We start from the raw sequence: 27,239 nt of genomic DNA, 5'->3' as shown, positions 1-27,239 counted from the left end.
TTTGTATTGAAGTCAATGTACCCAGAGGAGGATGGAAGCTAGCTGTCCTCCGGCTACACCACGGTGCTACCCTACAGAGTGCTGTTGAGGCTATTGTTTACCTTCGATGCAAAACAGTGTTTTAATCCATTATTTAGTGACGTATAGTTTTATCTAAAAAGCATAACTTTTTTAATGTTCCATTATTTACAATTTCTTTCTGAAATTGACTCCTCCTCTGAGGAGCCTCACAATGTAGTCAATCTCAAACACACACTTTGACTTCTCACCCCATGGTTCTGTATCTCTCTCTCTCTCTCTCTCTCTCCATCTCCCCAGCCTGCCACCAAGGAGGGTGGTCTGCCCATGCAAGTGGGCAACAAGACAGAGTGTGGCCTGCTGGGCCTGGTGCTGGACCTGAAGAGGGACTATCAGCCCATCCGCAACCAGATCCCAGAGGAGAAACTCTACAAGGTCTACACACCATTATTGTTTAGGTTATTTGTGGTGATGATGTTTATGTTTTTTATTTATATAAAGTTGCCTCTAATTCTGCCTCTAATTCTGATTCTGTCTCTAATTCTAATTCTGCCTCTAATTCTAATTCTGTCTCTAATTCTGCCTCTAATTCTGTCTCTAATTCTAATTCTGTCTCTAATTCTGTCTCTAATTCTGTCTCTAATTCTGTCTCTAATTCTAATTCTGTCTCTAATTCTAATTCTGCCTCTAATTCTGTCTCTAATTCTGTCTCTAATTCTAATTCTGTCTCTAATTCTTATTCTGTCTCTAATTCTGTCTCTAATTCTAATTCTGTCTCTAATTCTTATTCTGTCTCTAATTCTGTCTCTAATTCTAATTCTGTCTCTAATTCTAATTCTGTCTCTAATTCTGTCTCTAATTCTAATTCTGTCTCTAATTCTAATTCTGTCTCTAATTCTTATTCTGTCTCTAATTCTTATTCTGTCTCTAATTCTTATTCTGTCTCTAATTCTGTCTCTAATTCTAATTCTGTCTCTAATTCTTATTCTGTCTCTAATTCTTATTCTGTCTCTAATTCTGTCTCTAATTCTGTCTCTAATTCTGATTCTGTCTCTAATTCTTATTCTGTCTCTAATTCTGTCTCTAATTCTGTCTCTAATTCTGTCTCTAATATCCAATTCTGTCTCTAATTCTAAAACCAATTCTATCTAATTCTGTCTCTAATTCTGTCTCTAATTCTAATTCTGTCTCTAATTCTCTCTAATTCTCAATTCTAATTCTGTCTCTAATTCTTATTCTGAATTGTAATTCTGATTGTACCAGGTATACACCTTCAACTCGGCCAGGAAGTCCATGTCCACTGTCATCAAACTATCAGACGGCAGCTTCAGGATGTACAGCAAGGGAGCCTCTGAGATCGTCCTGAAGAAGTGAGTGGTTCACAGCTGGATGTGATCCCATAGATGTCTTCAGTTTCCAGCTCTCTATCCAGAAAGGAAAGCAGCCCCTAGCCTCTACCCCCTCGTCTCTAGCCTCTACCCCCCTTAGCCTCTACCCCTCTAGCCTCTACCCCTCTAGCCTCTACCCCTCTATCCTCTACCCCTCTATCCTCTACCCCTCTATCCTCTACCCCCCTACTCTCTACCCCTCTAGCCTCTACCCTCTAGGCTCTAGCTTCTACCCTCCTAGCCTCTACCCCCCTAGCCTCTACTCTCTAGGCTCTACCCTCTAGCCTCTACCCTCTAGCCTCTACCCCCCTACCCTCTAGTCTCTACCTTCTACCCCCCTAGCCTCTACCTCCCTAGCCTCTACCCCCCTAGCCTCTACCCCCCTAGCCTCTACCCCTCAATTCTCTACACTCAACTCTACCCCCCCTAGCCTCTACCCTCTACCCTGCTAGCCTCTACCCTCTAGCCTCAAGTCTCTACCCCCTAGCCTCTACCCCTCTATCCTCTACCCCTCTATCCTCTACCCCCCTACTCTCTACCCCTCTAGCCTCTACCCCCTACCCCTCTAGCCTCTACCCTCTAGGCTCTAGCTTCTACCCTCCTAGCCTCTACCCCCCTAGCCTCTACTCTCTAGGCTCTACCCTCTAGCCTCTACCCTCTAGCCTCTACCCCCCTACCCTCTAGTCTCTACCTTCTACCCCCCTAGCCTCTACCTCCCTAGCCTCTACCCCCTAGCCTCTACCCCCTATTCTCTACCCCTCAATTCTCTACACTCAACTCTACCCCCCCTAGCCTCTACCCTCTACCCTCTACCCTCTAGACTTAAGTCTCTACCCCCCTAGACTCTACCCCCCTAGCCTCTACCCTCTACACTCTATGCACTAGTAGAGATCTGACATGGGATTACAATCCTCTCAGATCTCCTTAGCAGAGGCCCTAAGGAGCTGGGGGGGGGGGTTGATTCAGGGGGATTGATTGCAGCTGCAAAACGCTGAATTGATGATGTTCGTCACTGATCAACTCAACGCTTTAAGCTGTCCTTGTTTTTGTATTGTGGCACTTAAAACTCGGGCTTCACATTAACGAGGACATTACCCTAAACACTAACCTTTGACCTCTAACCTTTGCCCCTCCCCCCAGGTGCACTAAGATCCTGAACCAGGAAGGTGAGCCGCGGGTGTTCCGTCCCAGGGATAAAGACGAGATGATGAAGAAGGTGATCGAGCCGATGGCGTGTGACGGGCTGCGGACCATCTGCGTGGCGTACCGTGACTTCCCTGCCGACCCAGAACCACTCTGGGACAACGAGAACGACATCCTCAATGAGCTGACAGCCGTCTGTGTGGTCGGGATAGAGGATCCCGTCAGACCAGAGGTAGGGTGTGTGTGTCGGCATGGAGGTGTGTGTGTGTGTGTAGGCTGTATGTGTGTGTCAGTGAGCTGACAGTTGTCTGCATGGTCGAATAGAGGATCCCATCTGACCCAATGATATGTAGTAGCCCTAGATGACAGATAATGGGGCACTGTTTTGAAGCCACTGCACAGCCGTTATACTACTACTCCATTATACTATCAGACGGCAGCTTCAGGATGTACAGCAAGGGAGCCTCTGAGACTACTACTACTACTCCATTATACTACTACTACTCCATTATACTACAACTACTCCATTATACTATCAGACGGCAGCTTCAGGATGTACAGCAAGGGGAGCCTCTGAGACTACTACTACTACTCCATTATACTACTACTACTCCATTATACTACTACTACTCCATTATACTACAACTACTCCATTATACTATCAGACGGCAGCTTCAGGATGTACAGCAAGGGAGCCTCTGAGACTACTACTACTACTCCATTATACTACTACATTATACTACTACTACTCCATTATACTACTATTACTACTCCATTATACTACTACTACTACATTATACCACTCCTACTCCATTATACTACTACTACTACTCCATTATACTACTACTACTACTACTCCATTATACTACTACTACTCCATTATACTACTACTACTACATTATACCACTCCTACTCCATTATACTACTACTACTCCATTATACTACCACTACTCCATTATACTATCAGACGGCAGCTTCAGGATGTACAGCAAGGGAGCCTCTGAGACTACTACTACTACTCCATTATACTACTACTACTCCATTATACTACTACTACTCAATTATACTACTACTACTATCCATTATACTACTCACTCCTCCTCCATTATATTACTACTCCATTACTACTACTACCGCTCCATTATACTACTCCTCCGTTGTATTACTACTCCTCATTATACTACTACTCCTCATTATACTACTACTACTCCATTATACTACTACTACTACCATTATACCACTACTACTCCATTATACTACTACTACTCCATTATACTACCACTACTCCATCATACTATCAGACGGCAGCTTCAGGATGTACAGCAAGGGAGACTCTGAGACTACTACTACTACTCCATTATACTACTACTACTCAATTATACTACTACTACTATTCCATTATACTACTACTCCTCCTCCATTATATTACTACTCCATTATACTACTACCGCTCCATTATACTACTCCTCCGTTGTATTACTACTCCTCATTATACTACTACTCCTCCATTATACTACTACTCCTCCATTATACTACTACTACTGCTCCATTATACTACTACTACTACTACTACTCCATTATACTACTACTACTACTCCTCCATTATACTACTACTCCATTATACTACTACTACTCCATTATACTACTACTCTATTATACTACTACTCTATTATACTACTACTACTACTACTACTACTACTACTACTCCATTATACTACTACTACTCCATTATACTACTACTACTCCATTATAGTACTACTCCATTATACTACTACTACTCCATTATACTACTACAACTCCATTATACTACTACAACTCCATTATACTACTACTCCATTATACTACTACTACTATTCCATTATACTACTACTACTCCTCCATTGTATTACTACTCCATTGTATTACTACTCCATTATACTACTACTACTCCATTATACTACTACTACTACTACTCCATTCTACTACTACTACTACTCCATTCTACTACTACTACTACTCCATTCTACTACTACTACTACTACTCCATTATACTACTACTATTCCATTATACTACTACTACTCCATTATACTACTACTCCTCATTATACTCCTCCTCCTCCATTATACTACTACTACTCCATTATATTACAATTTCATTGTACTACTACTCCATTATACTACTACTACTCCATTATACTACTCCTCCATGCTACTACTACTCCCCATTATACTGACTCCTCCTCCATTATACTACTACTATTCCATTAGACTACTACTACTCCATTATACTACTACTACTCCATTATACTACTACTACTCCATTATACTGCTACTACTCCATTATACTACCACTACTACTCCTCTATTATACTACTTCTCCATTATGTTGTAATGCATACTTATGTTGTAATGCATACTTATGTTATAATGCATACTTATGTTGTAATGCATACATACGTTATAACCAAAGAGACTATAAACTGTGGCATACACAATGAATCCGCACGGAGGAGAGAAAGGATAGAGAGAGGGAGAGAGATATAGAAAGAGAGAGAGAGGAGAGAGAGGAGAAAGAGAGAAAGAGAGAGGAGAAAGAGAGGAGAAAGAGAGGAGAAAGAGAGGAGAAAGAGAGGAGAAAGAGAGGAGAAAGAGAGAGGGAGAGAGAGGAGGGAGAGAGAGGAAAGAGAGGGAGAGAGAGGAAAGAGAGGGAGAGAGAGGAAAGAGAGAGGTGAAAGAGGAGAAAGAGAGAGGGAGAGAGGAGAAAGAGTGAGTGAGAGAGGAGAGAGGGAGTGAGAGAAGAGAGAGAAAATAAGCTATGTCCAGTGTCTTTAATGCTTCATGTTACCAAGTCACCTCCCAACGCTCTCCATTTTTTAGGAGTTTTCTCCTCTTGTACCTTTCTCTTCTCCAGCCTTGGCTCTTGCCAAAAGTACTGCACTTATCTAGGGAAATGGGGGCTGGGACTGAGCCAGAACGCTAGAACTGGGCCAGAACACTAGAACTGTCCCAGAACACTAGAACTGGGCCTGAACTCTAGAACTGGGCTGTTCCCTGTCCAGATATAGAAGTATCAAATCACTGTCCCCCCAAGGTGTCTGGAAACAGGAGACAAAGGGTTTGTGAGACATTGTTTTGATTTAAGACACATGAAAAGTGGGATGTATACAGAGGGTACGGGGCAACAGAAGACAAACAGCAGAGGGGCTAATTACCTCGGAGATGGGGAAAGGGCCGATAAAACGGGGGGAAAGTTTGCAGGTAGATCCCGGTTGGACAGCCATACCTTCTGCCCGAGACAAAGCCGGGGTCCGGTGGCAGTCCGCTTGTTGTCGAAACCTGGAGGTGGTCTTGAGAAGGGCCGACCGGGCTACCAGGTACGACGACAGCGGTGGACAGACATCTGGGCCAAAGGTATGCTGACCTCTTCCTCTTGCTCAGAGAAGAGTGGGGCTGATAGCCCAGGGAACACTCAAAGGGCGAGAGACCCGTGGCAGAGCAAGGAAGGGTATCGCGGGAGTATTCAACCATGTCCACTGGGAATCCATGGATCCGGAAGACGTGCTGCACCATGAGCTGGGCTGTCTCTTTGGCAGAGGGTAGCTTGGGGAGAGGAATAAAGTGGGCGGCTTTAGAAAACCAATCCACTACTGTCAGGATGGCGGTGTTGCCATCAGACGAGGGAAGACCCGTGGACGAAGTCCAGGGATATTTGAGACCAGGGACGGTGAGGGACAGGCAGTAGTTGAAGAAGACCAGCCGGAGCTTGCCGAGGAGTCTTGTTCTGCGCACAGACCGTGCAGGCGGCGATGAACACGGAGACGTTCGGGACCATGGTAGGCCACAAAAAGCATTGTCGCACAAAGTCCAGGGACCGATCGGAGCCCTGGTGACAAGCAATCCTGGAGGAGTGGGCCCACTCCAGGACCGAGGAGTGGACGGCGTCAGGCACAAACATCTGCCCCCCCCCCCCGGGGTTCGTCTGGGAGCTCTCCGCTTCACGGACCCGCTTCCTTATTCCCCAGCTGAGTGCCGTCGCCAGACACGAGGTGGGAAGGATGGTCTCGGGGTCCAAGGATGTAGCCGCGGGGCTACAGCGGCATGACAGTGCATCCGGCTTGATGTTCTTGGATCCTGGTCGGTAGGAGAGGGAGAAGTTGAACTGGGTGAAGAGCAGAGCCCACCTAGCTTGCCTGGAATTGAGACGCTTGGCGGTGCGGAGTTATTCCAGGTTCTTGTGGTCAGTCCACACAATGAATGGATGTTCCGCCCCCTCCAGCCAGTGCCTCCACTCCTCCAATGTCATCTTCACTGCGAGAAGCTCACAATTCACCACATCATAGTTCCCGGAATGCCCGGTCAGCAGCTGGGGACCACGTGAACGGAACCTTGGGAGAGGTGAGTGCAGACAGGGGTGAAGCCAGGGTGCTGTAACCCCGGATAAAGCGACGATAAAAAGTTGTCGAATCCCAGTAAACCTTGCAGCTGCACCCTTGGACATAGGCTGGCGCCAATCCACCACCGCTTTCACCTTCCCGGGATCCATCTGTACACTCCCTGCAGCGATGATGTAACCCAGGAAGGGGATGGAATTCGCACTTTTCTGCTTTCACAAAAAGCTGGTTCTCCAGGTGGCGTTGGAGAATCTGTTGGACGTGGAGCACATGTTCTTGGGCGAAGCGAGAGAAGGTGAGGATGTCGTCGAGGTAGACGAACCGGTTCAACATGTCGCAGAGAACATCATTAACCTCTATGGGCTAGGTGGGACGCTTGCGTCCCACCTACTCAACAGCCAGTTGAATCCTGTGGCGCGTTATTCAAATCCTTAGATATGCTATTACTTCAATTTTTCAAAAATATGACTATTTTACACCATTTTAAAGATAAGACTCTCGTTAATCTAACCACACTGTCCGATTTCAAAAAGGCTTTACAACGAAAACAAAACATTAGATTATGTCAGCAGAGTACCCAGCCAGAAATAATCAGACACCCATTTTTCAAGCTAGCATATAATGTCACATAAACCCAAAAACCCCACACATAAACCCCACACAGCTAAATGTAGCACTAACCTTTGATGATCTTCATCAGATGACAACCCTAGGACATTATGTTATACAATACATGCATGTTTTGTTCAATCAAGTTCATATTTATATCAAAAAACTGCTTTTTACATTAGCATGTGACTAGCATGTGACTAGCATTCCCACCGAACACTGCCGGTGAATTTACTAAATTACTCACGATAAACGTTCACAAAAAGCATAACAATTATTTTAAGAATTATAGATACAGAACTCCTCTATGCACTCGATATGTCCGATTTTAAAATAGCTTTTCGGTGAAAGCACATTTTGCAATATTCTCAGTAGATAGCCCGGCATCACAGGGCTAGCTATTTAGACACCCAGCAGGTTTAGCACTCATCAAAGTCTGATTTACTATAAGAAAAATGTTATTACCTTTGTTATTACCAGGGACTGCGGTTGAAAATTAGCCGGCTGGCTAAAACCGGCACTTTTACTGAAACATTGATTAATGTGCACTGTCCCTGTAAAAAAATTAAAAAAATAAACTCAACTCAAACTTTGTTGTCTTCGTCAGAATGCACTCCCAGGACTTCTACTTCAATAACAAATGTTGGTTTGGTCCAAAATAATCCATCGTTATATCCAAACAGCGGCGTTTTGTTCGTGCGTTCTAGACACTATCCTAAAGGCTAAATAAGGATGACGAGCATGGCGCAATTCGTGACAAAAGAATTCTAAATATTCCATTACCGTACTTCGAAGCATGTCAACCGCTGTTTAAAATCAATTTTTATTCAATTTTTCTCATAAAAAAAAGCGATAATATTCCGACCGGGAATCTGCGTTTAGATAAACAGACAAAGGAAAAGAAAGCATTCGGTCGAAGCGGGCACGCGCCTAAGCCCATAGTACTCTGAGTGGCCACTTGCCAAAAGCGATAAAGTGTTTCAGCCAGAGCCTGCCTCGATATCGTTCAACTTTTTCCCGGGCTCTGAGACCCTATGGAAGACGTAGGAAGTGTCACGTTATTGCACAGAGTCTTCAATAAAAAGAGCCAAGATGAAACACTACTTCTCAGACAGGCCACTTCCTGCTTGAAATATTCTCAGGTTTTGGCCTGCCATAGGAGTTCTGTTATACTCACAGACACCATTCAAACAGTTTTAGAAACTTTAGGGTGTTTTCTATCCAAAGCCAATAATTATATGCATATTCTAGTTACTGGGCAGGAGTAGTAACCAGATTAAATCGGGTACGTTTTTTATCCAGCCGTGTCAATACTGCCCCCTAGCCCTAACAGGTTAACCAGAGCCTGGAACACAGCTGGGGCGTTGGCAAGGCCAAATGGCATGACCAGATACTCATAGTGACCGCTGGCCGTGTTGAAAGCAGTCTTCCATTCACCCCCTTCCTGTATCCGCACCAGGTGGTAGGCATTCCATAGGTCCAGCTTGGAGAACACGGTGACCCCCTGGAGCAGCTCAATGGCCGAGGAGATGAGTGGTAGCGGGTACCGGTTTTTCACCGTGATGTCGTTGAGTCCCCGGTAGTCGATGTACGGGCGCAGGGTTCTGTCCTTCTCCACAAAGAAGAACCCTGCCCCAGCGGGGGAGGCAGAAGGATGGATGAACCCTGCAGCTAGTGAGTCCTCAATGTAGGTCTTCATAGCCTTGGTTTCCAGACCCGGCAAAGAGAGTAGTCGTCACCGGGGCAGAGTGGTGCCTGGCAGAAGGTCAATCCCGCAGTCATAGGGTCGGTGCGGCGGAAGCGAAGTGGCTCGGACCTTACTGAACACCTTTCGGCGGTCCTGGTACTCCACGGAAATGGTGGAGAGGTCCGGGGCAACTTCCAAGCCCACAGGAAGACGTCCCGGGGCAAGCTGCGCTGACTTCAGACAATGGCTGTGGCAGAATGGGCTCCAGCGCATAATGGCACCAGCAGTCCAGTCTATGATGGGATTTTGTCGCTGGAGCCAAGAGAATCCCAGTACCATGGGAACCGGAGGAGACTTAATCAGCATAAATTGGATTGCCTCGCTTTGATTCCCTGACACCCGAGTGGTATTGTGAGTGACCCATCCATAGGAATGGAGAGGGGCTGAGTGGGGATGCCCAGCTCGGACGCCAGGGTAGCAAACAAAAAACGAATCGACCCAAGAGTCGATGTGTACTCAGATTTCTACTGGTTCCCCCAGAGCAGGATGGCATGGAAAGGGGTGCGAGTAAGGGGAGACGAAAAGTTCTCCATAAAGCCCACCAGAGTACTCGCCCCTTCTTGATGAGCCTGGTTTCTGATTGGGCAGGTAGCTACGAAATGTCCCGTAGCTCCACAATATAGACAGCTCTGGATGTGGAGTCAATGTATGACCTCAGCCGGAGTCAATCTAGCCCTGCCTAGATGCCTGGACTCCGAAGGAGGTGAGTCGGCAGCCCTCGGTGATTCCCAAGAGAACTTGGTGATGTCGGGTTCACTCGTGCAGACTTCAAGGGTCTCCGGGATTCTTCGGAGGCAAGGTGGGAATCGAGGGCGAACAAAGGCGACAAGGCACAGATCCTCTTCTACATTCTCGATGCCGCCCATCGATCCGGATGGTAAAGGCTATGAGGGAGTCAAGGTCCATGGGCAGCTCCCGGGCTGCAAGCTCATCTTTGACCACCTCCGATAATCCGTGAAGGAACATGTGGAACAATGCATCCGGGTTCCAGGCACTCTAAGCTGCCAATGTGCGAAAATACATTGCCTAGTCTGCCACACTACGGGAGTCTTGACGTAGCTGGAGCAGCTTATGAGCAGCTTCTCTCCCGGACAATGGAGAATCAAGCACCTTCCGGACATCCGTCACAAACTCCTCTAGACTGAGGCAGATGGCAGACTGTTGCTTCCACACCGCCTTAGTCCAGGTGAGTGCCCTCCCGGACATCAGCGTTATGATGTACACTATCCTCGAGCGGTCTTCGGGGAACAAAGAAGGCTGCAGCTTGAAATTGAGGGGGCACTGGGATTAGAAAAGCCCGGCAGGTTTCGAAATCTCCAGCGTAGCACTCTGGAGGAGGTAAGCGGGGTTCTCGGGACACTGGGGTAGACTGGGAGATTACGGGTGTGACCCGCTGCCATTGGGGAATCCGCGGAATTGCTTCAACAAAGTCTTACACACCTGGTCATGGCAGTCTGCCAGTGTATGGAGTCCCTCCATAAGACATTGCAGTAACTCATCGTGTCGTCCAATGGTGGCTCCTTGCAGGAAGACAGCATTGTGGGCTGGCCTGAGTCTGCTCAGCCAGTTCGTACTATCACATTTTAGGGAAGACCCAGATGCAGACAGTGTCGAAGTAACAAAAGTGTATTACTAGAACAGGAGGCAGGCAAAACGACAGGTCAAGGGCAGGCAGAGGTCAGTAATCCAGATCAGAGTTCAAAAGGTACAGAACGGCAGGCAGTCTCATGGTCAGGGCAGGCAGAATGGTCAAAACCTAGAAAACAGGAAATATAGAAAAGACAGGAGCAAGGGGAAAAACACTGGTAAGCTTTGACGAACATTATCCCCTGTGTATAAATACACAGGGGATAATGAGGGAAGATGGGAGACACCTGCTGGGGGGTGGAGACAATCACAAAGACAGGTGAAACAGATCAGGATGTGACAATTCTGGTTTTCACTAGTGATCTTGTTACTATACATATCACCATTCTATATTTGGGTTAATGTTCATTGTTTTGCCCTCTACAAAGCATGGCAGACAACTTACACTCTTTCAATAAAGATTCAGGAGGCATTAGTACCGTTAAGAATCTTTAGTAGAAGATTTTTTGATTGTAAAACTTAACAGCTACAGAAAGGAGAAAATGTATGACAAAAAAAAAAATCACTATATACATTCACACACATGGATAAAAATATAGAACAGCATCTCTATCACAAGTTATGAAACAAGAAAACAAGTGTAGCTAGCCCACATGACCACGCAGAAATGGCGACAATTTACATCACAGGAAAGGTGCCACTAAACATATACTCACAAGCTAAGTGTCCACACAGCCTAATAACTGAACATTTAAAATGGCTAGATACATCCAAAAACCAGAGAAGCTTAATTCCGTTACAAAACGATAGCACCATGCTAACGCACAATGTTACGTGAATGGGTGACAGTTAGCGCAATTAGCTTAGCATCATCGGAATGTAGAAAACAAGAATAAACATGTATAAAACATAAATATTATAGAAACAAAATCTGAATTAGCAAAAGCATGTTCTAATAACTTGAAAGTAATTCCAGACTTATTTTTAACCAAGGCCTAGTAAAATGGAAAACTAGAGCTTGTCTGAACCGGAAAATTAGCAAATTTAAAGCTACAGTACCCAAATTAGCCACTAGATGAAAACATAGGAAAATATAATACTTAAGTACAGTTATCAGAACATTTATAATTGTCATGGAAACACTAGTCAGACCCTTATGTGTCTAATTCTATTCTTTACACAGAGATCCTATTAAGTGTGTGTGTGTGTAATGTTGGTCTTTACACAGAGATCCTATTAAGTGTGTGTGTGTGTGTGTGTAATGTTGTTCTTTACACAGAGATCCTATTAAGTTAAAATATGTAGTAATCACTATGAAAATAGATAAACCAAGTCCTACCCAAAAGGACAGTAGGCCGTCATTGTAAATAAGAATTTGTTCTTAACTGACTTGCCTAGTTAAAATAAAGGTTAAATTTAAAAAAAGAAGTCCTACGCAACAATATTCACTATCAAAACAGATTAACCAAGTCCTACCTAACAATATTCACTATCAAAACAGATTAACCAAGTCCTACCTAACAATATTCACTATCAAAACAGATTAACCAAGTCCTACCTAACAATATTCACTATCAAAACAGATTAACCAAGTCCTACCTAACAATATTCACTATCAAAACAGATTAACCAAGTCCTACCTAACAATATTCACTATCAAAACAGATTAACCAAGTCCTACCTAACAATATTCACTATCAAAACAGATTAACCAAGTCCTACCTAACAATATTCACTATCAAAACAGATTAACCAAGTCCTACCTAACAATATTCACTATCAAAACAGATTAACCAAGTCCTACCTAACAATATTCACTATCAAAACAGATTAACCAAGTCCTACCTAACAATATTCACTATCAAAACAGATTAACCAAGTCCTACCTAACAATATTCACTATCAAAACAGATTAACCAAGTCCTACCCAACAATATTGTCCTACCCAACAATATTCACTATCAAAACAGATAAACCATGTCCTACCTAACAGTATTCACTATCAAAACAGATTAACCAAGTCCTACCCAACAATACAGTACAGCCAACCAGGCAAGATATAACCCCACCCACTTTGCCAAAGCACAGCCCCCACACCACTAGAGGGATATATTCAACCACCAACTTACCATCCTGAGACAAGGCTGAGTACAGCCCACGAAGATCTCCCCCACGGCACGAACCCGAGGGGGCGCAAGTCCAGACATGAAGTTCACCTCAGTGACTCAACCCACTCAAGTCGAGAATAGCAAAAAAAATTCTGGCACGACGTGATGCACTCCTCCAAGGGACGGCAAAGAGAAGCACTAGCAAGCCAGTGACTCAGCCCCCGTAATAGGGTCAGAGGCTGAGAATCCCAGTAATGGCAATCAATGAACAGCAGTGTAATGGTGGTAATACATCTAATCAATAATCATTTTAGCAGCAGTGTATGTATACACACACACACACACACACACACACACACACACACACACACACACACACACACACACACACACACACACACACACACACACACACACACACACACACACACACACACTCGTAAAGCTCCTCCTCAACACCAGCTGTCTCTGATGCTCTAAATGATTTGGTTCTCCTGTCACAGAGGCTGCATCCTAAATGCCACCCTATTCCCTATGGGCCCTGGTGCAAAAGTAGTGCACTTTGTAGGACATTGGGTGAGAGAGTGGTGGGCCGATAGCAGGGTAGCTGTAGCTGGGAGAGGATCTGTAGAGCAAGTACTCATTTACCACTAGTTCCCCTGTGATGCTGCCAGCATGGCAGGATGTGTTGCTTACCCACTAGTTCCCCTGTGATGCTGCCAGCATGACAGGATGTGTTGGTTTACCACTAGTTCCCCTGTGATGCTGCCAGCATGGCAGGATGTGTTGCTTACCCACTAGTTCCCCTGTGATGCTGCCAGCATGGCAGGATGTGTTGCTTTACCACTAGTTCCCCTGTGATGCTGCCAGCATGGCAGGAAGTGTTGCTTACCCACTAGTTCCCCTGTGATGGTGCCAGCATGACAGGAAGTGTTGCTTCACCACTAGTTCCCCTGTGATGCTGCCAGCATGACAGGAAGTGTTGCTTCACCACTAGTTCCCCTGTGATGCTGCCAGCATGGCTTTACCACTAGTTTTCCTGTGATGCTGCCAGCATGACAGGATGTGTTGCTTTACCACTAGTTCCCCTGTGATGCTGCCAGCATGGCAGGATGTGTTGCTTTACCACTAGTTCCCCTGTGATGCTGCCAGCATGTGTTGCTTTACCGCTGGTATTCCTGTGATGCTGCCAGCATGGCAGGAAGTGTTGCTTACCCACTAGTTCCCCTGTGATGCTGCCAGCATGGCAGGAAGTGTTGCTAACCCACTAGTTCCCCTGTGATGGTGCCAGCATGGCAGGTGTTGCTTTACCACTAGTTTTCCTGTGATGCTGCCAGCATGACAGGATGTGTTGCTTTACCACTAGTTCCCCTGTGATGCTGCCAGCATGGCAGATTTCTTTACCACTAGTTCCCCTGTGATGCTGCCAGCACGTGTTGCTTTACCGCTGGTATTCCTGTGATGCTGCCAGCATGGCAGGAAGTGTTGCTTACCCACTACTTCCCCTGTGATGCTGCCAGCATGGCAGGAAGTGTTGCTAACCCACTAGTTCCCCTGTGATGGTGCCAGCATGGCAGGTGTTGCTTACCCACTAGTTCCCCTGTGATGGTGCCAGCATGACAGGAAGTGTTGCTTTACCACTAGTTCCCCTGTGATGCTGCCAGCATGGCAGGATGTGTTGCTTTACCACTAGTTCTCCTGTGATGCTGCCTGCATGGCAGGATGTGATGCTTTACCACTAGTTCCCCTGTGATTCTGCCAGCATGTCAGGATGTGTTGCTTTACCACTGGTATTCCTGTGATGCTGCCAGCATGACAGGAAGTGTTGCTTTGTAGAGGAAAGATGGCCCTCAGTGAACTAAACTTAGTGTGTGCGTGCGTGGGTGTGTGAGATTTTTTGATTTCACCTTTATTTAACCAGGTAGGCTAGTTGAGAACAAGTTCTCATTTACAACTGCGACCTGTCCAAGATAAAGCAAAGCAGTGTGCCACAGACAACAACAGAGTTACACATGGAATAAACAATAAACAAGCCAATAACACAATAAACAAGCCAATAACACAATAAACAAGTCAATGACACAGTAGAAGAAAAAAAATAAAGTCTATATACAGTGTGTGCAAATGGCATGAGGAGGTAAGGCAATAAATAGGCCATAGTAGCGAAGAATTACAATTTAGCAGATTAACACTGGAGTGATAAATGAGCAGATGATGATGTGCAAGGAGAGATACTGGTGTGTAAAATAGCAGAAAAGTAAATAAAAACAGTATGGGGATGAGGTAGGTAGATTGGGTGGGCCATTTACAGATGGACTATGTACAGCTGCAGCGATCGGTTAGCTGCTCAGATAGCTGATGTTTAAAGGTGGTGAGGGAAATAAGTCTCCAGCTTCAGGGATTTTTGCAATTCGTTCCAGTCATTGGCAGCAGAGAACTGGAAGGAAAGGCGGCCAAATGAGGTGTTGGCTTTGGGGATGATCAGTGAGATATACCTGCTGGAGCGCGTGCTACGGGTGGGTGTTGTTATTGTGACCAGTGAACTGAGATAAGGCGGAGCTTTACCAAGCATAGTCTTATAGATGACCTGGAGCCAGTGGGTCTGGCGACGAATATGTAGCAAGGGCCAGCTGACTAGAGCATACAGGTCGCAGTGGTGGGTGGTATAAGGTGATTTGGTAACAAAACGGATGGCACGGTGATAGACTGCATCCAGTTTGGAAGCTATTTTGTAGATGACATCGCTTAAGTCGAGGATAGTCAGTTTTACTAGGGTAAGTTTGGCGGCGTGAGTGAAGGAGGCTTTGTTGCAAAATAGAAAGCCGATTCTAGATTTGATTTTGGATTGGAGATGTTTAATATGAGTCTGGAAGGAGAGTTTACAGTCTAGGCAGACACCTAGGTATTTGTAGTTGTCCACATATTCTAGGTCAGAACCGTCCAGGGTGGTGATGCTAGTCGGGCGGGCGGGTGCGGGCAGCGAACGGTTGAAAAGCATGCATTTGGTTTTACTAGCGTTTAAGAGCAGTTGGAGGCCACGGAAGGATTGTTGTATGGCATTGAAGCTCGTTTGGAGGTTAGTTAGCACAGTGTCCAAGGAAGGGTCAGATGTATACAGAATGGTGTCGTCTGCGTAGAGGTGGATCAGGGAATCAAGGAATCACCCGCAGCAAGAGCGACATCATTGATATATACAGAGAAAAGTGTCGGCCCGAGAATTGAACCCTGTGGTACCCCCATAGAGACTGCCAGAGGTCCGGACAACATGCCCTCCAATTTGACACACTGAGCTCTGTCTGCAAAGTAGAACCAGGCGAGGCAGTCATTAGAGAAACCAAGGCTATTGAGTCTGCCGATAAGAATACTGTGATTGACTGAGTCGAAAGCCTTGGCCAGGTCAATGAAGACAGCTTCACAGTACTGTATTTAATCGATGGCGGTTATGATATTGTTTAGTAACTTGAGCGTGGTTGAGGTGCACCCGTGACCGGCTCGGAAACCGGATTGCACAGCGGAGAAGGTTTGGTGGGATTCGAAATGGTTAGTGACCTGTTTATTAACTTGGCTTTCGAAGACTTTAGAGAGGCAGGGCAGGATAGATATAGGTCTATAGCAGTTTGGGTCAAGAGTGTCACCCCCTTTGAAGAGGGGGATGACCGCGGCAGCTTTCCAATCTTTAGGGATCTCGGACGATACGAAAGAGAGGTTGAACAGACTGGTAATAGGGGTTGCAACAACAGCTGTGGATCATTTTAGAAAGAGAGGGTCCAGATTGTCTAGCCCAGCTGATTTGTATGGGTCTAGTTTTTGCAGCTCTTTTAGAACAGCAGCTATCTGGATTTGGGTGAAGGAGAAGCTGGGGAGGCTTGGGCAAGTAGCTGCGCGAGGTGCAGAGCTGTTGGCCGGGGTTGGGGTAGCCAGGAGGAAAGCATGGCCAGCCGTAGAGAAATGCTTATTGAAATTTTCGATTATCATGGATTTATCGGTGGTGACCGTGTTACCTAGCCTCAGTGCAGTGGGCAGCTGGGAGGAGGTGCTCTTGTTCTCCATGGACTTTACTGACTGACTGCGTGTATTGGCTCCTGACTTCCCTGAACTATTGCATATCGCGGGGACTATTTCATGCTATTGCAGTCCGCCACAGGATGTTTTTGTGCTGGTCGAGGGCAGTCAGGTCTGGAGTGAACCAAGGGCTATATCTGTTCTTAGTTCTAAATTTTTTGAAAGGGGCATGCTTATCTAAAATGGTGAGGAAATTACGTTTAAAGAACGACCAAGCACCCTCGACTGACAGGATGAGGTCAATATCCTTCCAGGGTACCAGGGCCAGGTCGATTAGAAAGGTCTGCTCGCAGAAGTGTTTTAGGGAGCGTTTAACAGTGATGAGGGGTGGTCATTTGACCGCGGACCAATAGCGGATGCAGGCAATGATCACTGAGATCCTGATTGAAAACAGCAGAGGTATATTTGGAGGGCAAGTTGGTCAGGATAACGTCTATGAGGGTGCCCATGTTTACGGATTTAGGGTTGTACCTGGTGGTTTCCTTGATAATTTGTGTGAGATTGAGGGCATCTAGCTTAGATTGTAGGACGGCTGGCGTGTTAAGCATATCCCAGTTTAGGTCACCTAACAGAACGAACTCTGAAGATAGATGGGGGGCAATCAATTCACATATGGTGTCCAGGGCACTGCTGGGAGTGGAGGGGGGTTGGTAACAGGCGGCAACAGCGAGAGACTTATTTCTGGAGAGATTCATTTTTTTAATTTGTGTGATTGTGTGTGTGCGTGCATGCATGTGTGTGTGTGTGTGTGTGCGTGCATGCGTGTGTGTGCTTGTGGGAGTGTGTGCGTGCATGCATATGTGTGCGTGCGTGTGTGCTTGTTTTCGTCCTGTGTGAATGAATTGGTAGTTGCAAGGCAGTAATAATGACAGGGTCGTGTGTTCAATTCCTGTTGGGTCCATTTTGTATTAAAATGAAGGCACTCACTGTAGTGTCAGTCAGTTTGGATTTACCATGTGATAGTGTATGCTAAATATCATATTGTCTGCGTGTGCCCTGCAGGTACCAGATGCCATTATAAGGTGCCAGCGTGCGGGCATCACGGTGCGCATGGTAACAGGTGATAACATCAACACGGCCAGGGCCATCGCCATCAAGTGTGGCATCATCCACCCTGGAGAAGACTTCCTGTGTATCGACGGCAAGGAGTTCAACAGGAGGATCCGCAACGAGAAGGGAGAGGTACGCTACAGCAGAGAGAGACAGAGAGCGAGAGAGAGACAGAGAGAGACAGAGAGCGAGAGAGAGAGAGCGAGAGAGAGACAGAGAGCGAGAGAGAGACAGAGAGCGAGAGAGAGAGAGAGAGCGAGAGAGCGAGAGAGAGAGACAGAGAGCGAGAGAGAGACAGAGAGCGAGCGAGAGAGAGACAGAGAGCGAGAGAGAGACAGAGAGCGAGAGAGAGACAGAGAGACAGAGAGCGAGAGACAGAGAGCGAGCGAGAGACAGAAAGAGAGAGAGAGAGAGAAGAGTTACAGTGCTCTTGTGCATCTCTCAGGTGAATCCAGGTGAAAGCTATGATCCCTTATTTCTGGGTTTTTCACGCTCAACAGTTTGTATAATATGTGGGGGGGGGGGTGTTACTCCATATTAGGAAAATCTCTCAGGAAACATAGATAAAATACCTTCAGGTTCTGATAGATGTACCTTCTCCTCTGTAGGTTGAGCAGGAGCGCATGGACAAGGTGTGGCCTAAACTGCGAGTCCTGGCTAGATCCTCCCCTACTGATAAACACACACTTGTCAAAGGTGAGAGAGGAGGCCACACTTCCACTCTTCTCTACTCTACTGTACTCTGTTCTGTTCATCTGAACTGAACCCCTGTGTGTTGGGTTGTGTCTTCTAGGCATCATAGACAGCTGCTTGACAGACCAGAGACAGGTGGTGGCGGTGACAGGAGACGGGACTAACGATGGACCAGCCCTGAAGAAGGCTGACGTGGGCTTTGCCATGGTAGGACACGGAGCTGGGTGCATAATGTATCTACCATACCTTCCCATACTGTACCGTACTGCACCACAACACAACACCACCACAACACAACTACACCACAACAACACCACCACAACACCACAACACAACACCACCACTACACCACAACTACACCACAACAACACCACAACACAACTACACCACAACACAACACCACCACACCACCACAACACAACTACACCACAACACAACTACACCACAACAACACCACCAAAACATCGCACTACAACACAAGATTTGAATGGAGAAATCGTTCCTATCAGTATTGACATTTAGCAAACTTTTTTTTCTGTGTGGTGTTTTGGAAAACACATGATACGGTATGATGATTGATTTCCATATGATTTAAATATATCAATATATAATGTATCAATGTATCAATATATAATATATAGATCTATGTAGCCTGTAATGTACTTATCTTTGTAATGCAGACATCGCGGTTTAAATATTTTAATCCTTCACTTGTTTGTAACAATTGCAAAGACATGGGCAACTTTCTATTTGTAGTCAACTTCGTTCTGAAGTTATTAGCATCACAGAGAGACAGATAAACATCTTGATTGTGTGTTTAGCAGAGATCTTTTGTATTTAAAGTGATACGGGAGGTAAAAAAAAAAAGCATCTAACAAGGCACTTAACTGTTCTACGATTGGTCTGATGCAGTCAGTAAATAACGAGTGTTTTCAGGGGCAACTTTAGTAACGGTGGTTTTGGGAAACAGCTCGGGCATTTAATGATGCTCCTATGAAGGTTCTAACGATAAATCCAGCCTTAAGATGCTTTTGGGGAAACTGGGCCAAAGTTGTTATTGTATAAGAGAATGGCTCCATCCCAAATGACACCCTATTTCCTATATAGTGTACTACTATTGACAATGGCCCATAGGGTCTGGTCAAAAGAAGTGTGCACTTTGTAGGTGAATAGGGTGCCATCTAGGACACATACAACATGTTCTCAATAATCTACATGGTTAAATTTTGGTAATGCATAAATATTGTAGGAAATGTTTGATCTAGATAGAACAGAAATGCTAGCTGTGACAGATGTAGATGTACTATGACTCAGATGTACTATGACTCACTTTAGCATTACAGCTAGCTACAACTACTATGACAGATGTAGTATTACAGCTAGCTACAACTACTATGACAGATGTAGTATTACAGCTAGCAACACCTACTATGACTCACTTTAGCATTACAGCTAGCTACAAATACTATGACAGATGTAGTATTACAGCTAGCTACAACTACTATGACTCACTTTAGCATTACAGCTAGCTACAACTACTATGACTCACTTTAGCATTACAGCTAGCTACAAATACTATGACAGATGTAGCATTACAGCTAGCTACAACTACTATGACAGATGTAGCATTACAGCTAGCTACAACTACTATGACAGATGTAGCATTACAGCTAGCTACAAATACTATGACAGATGTAGCATTACAGCTAGCTACAACTACTATGACAGATGTAGCATTACAGCTAGCTACAACTACTACGACAGATGTAGCATTACAGCTAGCTACAACTACTATGACAGATGTAGCATTACAGCTAGCTACAACTACTATGACTCACTTTAGCATTACAGCTAGCTACAACTACTATGATTGATGTAGCATTACAGCTAGCTACAAATACTATGACAGATGTAGCATTACAGCTAGCTACAACTACTATGACTCACTTTAGCATTACAGCTAGCAACAACTACTATGACAGATGTAGCACTACAACTACTATGACAGATGTAGCATTACAGCTAGCTACAACAACTATGACAGATGTAGCATTACAGCTAGCTACAACAACTATGACTGACTGTGGAGTGGATCCATTGTTAGTAACCTTGAAATGTCCTGGTAAAACACAAGCAGCATCCTCACTACTACACACAGTAACCCCACCAGCCCTGCTGTAGATACAGTGGAACAGGACTGCCCCTTAGTGGACACATGTGATAAACACAATCAGAAATACTATTAACATTGCTATTCAGGTCACTGCATTGCACATACAGTACAATATGATGGTGCTAGATTCACATATAAAATAAGGAGTAACTCAATTATGTTTATTCAGTTATCTGAATCTCCGTATCTGTAGCTATATCTACATTTTGGTGATGAGTTTACACTCTTTTATTTCCCCCAAATCAGAATAATGAATGACTAAATATTCGTACCTCAGTTAGGCGATATTATGATAGTGTCTTCTATGACTGACGATACACAGCCATCGTCGATAGTGATTACTTTGTGACGTGACAGAGGATACCTAACTTATTTCAACGTGTGCAGTACAGAGGAGCAGAGGACAGAGGTCAGACAGTAAACAGCAGTGCATTAAATGTCTACATTATATTCCTATTTATTAAAGATATATTAAGAAATATATTTACAGATGTTGGAGAACAATGTAGACATGTTTACGTTTCTCCAAAGCAGCACTAACTGTCTGTTTTTGTTTGCTCTCTCTCTTCAATAGCAGATGATGTCTGCTATTTAGCCGTTTCATGATCAGACAAGGAATCTTGTTTGATCAGGAACAGGAAATCTGATTTTAAAAAAATCCTTCCATGTCATTGTGAAGCAAACAGCTCAAAGCCTAATCCTACTATTTAAATATTTCCCAAATATTTAAAACAAAGTGTTTGTTTTAAAAGTTTCTGCTTTTAAATGGGAACCATTATGTCAGTCGGAGTCTATGCTGTTCTCAAATCACAACTTTATTTTGAATGACAAATATTTTAGGCCACAATAAGTGAAATTGAACAAACAATACGAAGAAGGGAAAAATGTAATGAGTCAAAAGAAAACTGAGGCTACAGCGAAGGAAAGCTGAGGAAAGAAACACGTAGCTGGCCTTAAGTCTATCTCCAGATTATTCTAGCAATGTGCAACTTACTACAACACATGTAGTAGCCTAGGCCTATTATGAGAAGAAGATGAGACAAAAATGCTAATCAGTTTAGAATTAACCAGTTCTGAGGACAGGAGAGTTGCTCTGCAGCCTGATGATTTACAACCATCACAAGAAGCACAGCCAGCGAGACTCCTTGATTGTCACCTGCTCTCTCTGCGCACCTCATCCCACAGACATGCTAACGTACACTACATGACCAAAAGTATGTGGACACCTGCTCGTTGAATATCTCGTTCCAAAATCATTCCCATTAATATGGAGTTGGTCCCCCCTTTGCTGCTATAACAGCCTCCACTCTTCTGGGAAGGCTTTCTACTAGATGTTGGAACATTGCTGCAGGGACTTGCTTCCATTCAGCCACAAGAGCATTGTTGAGGTCAGGCACTGATGTTGGGCGATTAGGCCTGGCTCACATTCGGCGTTCCAATTCATCCCAAATGTGTTCGATGGGGTTGAGGTCAGGGCTCTGTGCAGGCCAGTAAAGTTATTCTATGGACCTCGCTTTGTGCACGGGGACATTGTCATGCTGAAACAGGAAAGGGCCTTCTCCAAACTGTTGCCACAAAGTTGAAAGCACAGAATCGTCTAGAATGTCGTTGTATACTGTAGCGTTGAGATTTCCCTTCACTGTAAACTAAGGGGCCTAGCCCGAACCATGAAAAACAGCCCCAGACCTCCTCCACCAAACTTTACAGTTGGCACTATGCATTGGGGCAGGTAGCGTTCATTTGGCATCCGCCAAACACAGATTCGTCCGTGGGACTGCCAGATGGTGAAGCATGATTAGAGGCGAGCTTTACACCACTCAAACCAACGCTTGGCATTGCATATGGTGATCTTAGGCTGGGTTTGCGTCTGCTCGGCCATGGAAATCCATTTCATGAAGCTCCCGACTAACAGTTCTTGTGCTGATGTTGCAGTTTTGGAACTCTGCAGTGAGTGTTGCAAAAGAGGACACACTTCACCACTAAGTGGTCCTGTTCTGTAAGCTTGTGTGGTGTATAACTTTGCTGTTGAGCCATTGTTGTTCCTAGACATTTCCACTTCACAATAACAGCACTTATATCTCTCCAGGGTACAGCCGGTATTAAACCATACCTCTTTTCTCTGCAGGGTACAGCCAGTATTAAACCATACCTCTTCTCTCTCTGCAGGGTATAGCCGGTACAGATGTGGCCAAGGAGGCGTCTGACATCATATTAACGGACGATAACTTCAGTAGTATAGTGAAGGCTGTGATGTGGGGGAGGAACGTCTACGACAGCATCTCCAAGTTCCTCCAGTTCCAGCTGACTGTCAACGTGGTGGCTGTCATCGTGGCCTTCACTGGGGCCTGCATCACACAGGTAACACACACACACAGCTGACTGTCATAGTGGCCTTCACTGGGGCCTGCACACAGGTAAAACACACACACAGCTGACTGTCATAGTGGCCTTCACTGGGGCCTGCATCACACAGGTTATGCTCACCAGTGTAATCAGAATGAACAGTGAGGGTGAGATCCCTGCATTGTACCCCCTGTGGAGAGCAATACTGCTGGAGTTAAGAGTTTTAATCGATCCTGTGAAATGCCTTTGTACCATTGTAGAAACACATCCATAGTATACTACCAGGATCTGAAGCTGATGCTAGTATCTAATGTGTTCTCTTGCAGAACTGTGTCCTGATGACAATCAGGATTCTCCCCTGATGACAGTCCAGTTGTTGATCTGTAGTCTCTAATGTTAACCACCCTGTAGGATTCTCCTCTGAAGGCGGTCCAGATGCTGTGGGTGAACTTGATAATGGACACCTTTGCGTCCCTGGCCCTGGCGACCGAGCCCCCCACCGAGGCCCTGCTGATGAGGAAGCCGTACGGCCGCAACAAACCGCTGATCTCCAGCACCATGACCAAGAACATCCTGGGACATGGCATCTACCAGCTGGTCATCATCTTCTCCCTGCTGTTCGTCGGTACGTCATTATCTTTTAACAGTCCTCTTCTATTTTATACCTTTATTTAACTAGGCAAGTCAGTTAAGAACAAATTCTTATTTTCATTGATGGCCTAGGAACAGTGGGGTTAACTGACTTGTTCAGGGGCAGAACGACAGATTTGTACCTTGTCAGCTCGGGGATTCGAACTTGCAACCTTTCGGTTACTAGGCCAACGCTCTAACCACTAGGCTACCCTGCCACCCCACTCTAACCACTAGGCTACCCTGCCGCCCCAGGCCTATTGGGTTATTTCTTGGAGAGTATAGAGAGAGAGGATGGTCAAGGGAGATGGTGTGCTGAAATAACAGTGGGCCAGTTTATGTGTTCTGGAATCCAGAGTCCAGCAAAATTAAGGCAGTTTTTAAAAACATTACAATACATTCATAGACTGTGTGCCCTCAGGCCCCTACTCCACCACATATATACAGTACAAAATCCATGTGTACGTGTGTGTATAGTGCGTATGCTATCGTGTGTGTGTGTGTGTGTGTGTGTGTCTTTGACTATGTTTGTGCTGCTTCACAGTCCTCGCTGTTTCATAAGGTGTTTTTTTTGTCTAATTGTACTGTTTGCATGAGTTACTTGATGTGGAATAGAGTTCCATGTAGTCATGGCTCTATTTAGTACTGTGTGCCTCCCATAGTCTGTTCTGTGAAGAGAACTATTGTGGCATGTCTTGTGGGGTATGCATGAGTGTCTGAGCTGTGCGCCAGTAGTTCAAACAGACAGCTCGGTGCATTCAACATGTCAATACCTCTCATAAATACAAGTAGTGAGGAAGTCAATCTCTCCTCCACTTTGAGCCAGGAGAGATTGACATGCATATTATTAATATTAGCTCTCTGTTTACATCCAAGGGCCAGCCGTGCTGCCCTGTTCTGAACCAATTGACATTTTCCTAAGTTATTTTTTTGTGGCACCTGACCAAATGACTGAACAGTAGTCCAGGTGCGACAAAACTAAGGCCTGTTGATAGTGCTGTTAAGAAGGTAGAGCAGCGCTTTATTATGGACAGTCTTCTCCGCATCTTAGCTACTGTTGTATCAATATGTTTTGACCATGACAGTTTACAATCCAGGGTTACTCCAAGCAGTTTAGTCACCAATGCTTGTCTTTCATAATTTGGTCAGATATTGTAAAACGTGTTTTGTTTCCAAAAGGTATCAAAATTGTCAACAAAATTACACCCATTGAGCTGCAATAATCACGTAGCCAAAGCGTTCAATGCCGCGATTCAGAGAGGACACAGGGCCAGATATGATGGGTCTTTTGTTAGTGTTTAGCAGTCAATCAACTCTTTAATATCCAGTTTCAACTTTTCAGAACTGCCCTTCATAATGTCATTAAAACCCCACATGGACTACGATAGAATCAATTTCCATTTCCTGGCGTAGTACATTCGGGAGCACCTTAGCAATGTAATTTACTTGAGCTCTGGGATAGGACATAGTTTTTGCATCAGGAACGGTCACATTTCTTACCATGGAGCCGCCCAGAATCACGGCTGGCGAGAAGGACGAGGAAATCCACTGACTCCCACGCTTCTCAGGATTCAGAGAACCTTTTGTGGACGTGTGTAGACTTTAATGGACAGGTCGAGAGGCAGGATAACTTAAGCCCGTTGCTCCTGGCGCAGATACAGGCACCCTCAGTGACTAGGGTGCAGGAAGATCAGGCTCCAGGACGGCGAAACTATTAGTTGTTTGTACCGGGCCTCTTGCTGGGAGTGTAGACTGCTTTGCGGGAAGTCGCTGTCTTCGGCTTCCATGGGTCGTGACATGCGACCATCGTTGATTGTCTTGCTTCTCTTGCTGTGTTCTTTTGACTCCACTATCAGATGTGGGAGCTCCAGGCAACACCGGCCAGTCGGATAACTACAAACGACAAGGCGGAGATGCACCCAACAAGCGTGAACGCCGTCCAGCCACTGGCATAAAAAATTTAAACATTCCTCTCTGCATTTTTCACAGTTTCTTACGTAGGCTGGCGACCTGAGTCATCAATGAAGCCACCTCAAGCCTATAATCCTCGGCAAGTAAACAATTTCCGCATTGGAACTCTGAGTGGTCCGGTTTGTCCCGAAAATAGTGCGTAAAAGATAGAGCTTCTACAGCGCTGCAACCGTTCATTTACCTCTCCAGACAAAGAGGGCTCCATTGCAAAACTCATCTGGTACCAACTTCGTTAGCTTGATGGCTAGCAGCTTAGTATCTCTGTCAAGCAGGCTTCAACCTGTCTGTTAAGCGGGATTCCGGGACAAGAAACATCTTGGTCTGTTTCATTTTTTTTTTTTTTACAATCGCTAACATCCTTCAGTCCAACGTGTAGTCACATTTTCATAACTCTAAACACAATTAGCACAACATCCATCTGTTGTGGAACATACTGTACCATTAACACAATTCATGTTTTTTTCCACAGAATATCAATTAACACGTTTCTAAAATGCTTACATTGGAAGCCACGGTTTTGCATTTTGAAATGAGGAGTTGTAATTTCCTGAACAAAATTTGGTTTTGAGCACAATTTGGCTAATTGTGTGATGTAGGTGTGTTGCTGTGTTAAGAGTTTAGCTAAAGTATCTTAAGTATAGGTAAACGCTTGTAAATGGGAAAATTTAGCATTTTACACCCTGAAAGTAGTGTATGGGCCACGAGAAACTGCAATTCATGGTTCGGTTTTGCCCCTACAAGCTTCAGCTTACTTTAGCCCCAGTTTAAAATCTATGGCAGTGATAAGGACTCCTCCAGGTGAGCAGATCTTTAGCAACAATATATATCTCTCTCTCTTTCTATCTCTTCTCTCTCTATCTCAGGTGAGCAAATCTTTGACATAGACAGTGGTCGTCACGCTCCGCTCCACTCCCCTCCGTCAGAACACTACACCATCATTTTCAACACCTTCGTCCTCATGCAGCTTTTCAACGAGATCAACGCCAGGAAGATCCACGGAGAGAGGAACGTCTTCGACGGAATCTTCAGGAACCCCATCTTCTGTTCCATCGTTTTCGGAACCTTCGCCATCCAGGTAAGAAACCTTCACCATCCAGGTAGGAAACATTCGCCATCCAGGTAAGAAACCTTCACCATCCAGGTAGGAAACATTCGCCATCCAGGTAGAAAACATTTGCCATCAAGGTAGGAAACATTCGCCATCCAGGTAAGAAACATTCGCCATCCAGGTAGGAAACATTCGCTATCCAGGTAGGAAACATTCGCCATCCAGGTAGGAAACATTCGCCATCCAGGTAAGAAACATTCGCTATCCAGGTAGGGTAAATTCGCGATCCAGGTAGGAGC

At 45.1% G+C, this 27,239-nt stretch overlaps 1 protein-coding gene across 14 annotated transcripts in view; it reads left to right on the top strand.

The window, feature by feature from the left end:
• LOC106566233 (plasma membrane calcium-transporting ATPase 2) overlaps positions 1-27,239 on the top strand; it is a 222,253-nt gene that overhangs the window by 177,038 nt on the left and 17,976 nt on the right. For all 14 annotated transcript variants that reach the window (XM_045691977.1, XM_014134115.2, XM_045691982.1 and 11 more), the window contains 9 exons: positions 319-453; positions 1,282-1,388; positions 2,547-2,781; positions 18,035-18,214; positions 18,691-18,778; positions 18,876-18,982; positions 23,115-23,306; positions 23,703-23,916; positions 26,756-26,967. In XM_045691977.1, coding sequence (XP_045547933.1) covers positions 319-453; positions 1,282-1,388; positions 2,547-2,781; positions 18,035-18,214; positions 18,691-18,778; positions 18,876-18,982; positions 23,115-23,306; positions 23,703-23,916; positions 26,756-26,967 — 1,470 coding nt within the window. The remainder of the gene's footprint in view (positions 1-318; positions 454-1,281; positions 1,389-2,546; positions 2,782-18,034; positions 18,215-18,690; positions 18,779-18,875; positions 18,983-23,114; positions 23,307-23,702; positions 23,917-26,755; positions 26,968-27,239) is intronic.

The sequence above is a fragment of the Salmo salar genome, chromosome ssa12, assembly GCF_905237065.1.
Source record: "Salmo salar chromosome ssa12, Ssal_v3.1, whole genome shotgun sequence".
In the NCBI taxonomy this organism is placed as follows: Eukaryota; Metazoa; Chordata; class Actinopteri; order Salmoniformes; family Salmonidae; genus Salmo; species Salmo salar.
The sequence above is the reverse complement of the archived record's forward strand: the minus strand, read 5'-3'. Positions and strand labels throughout refer to the sequence as shown.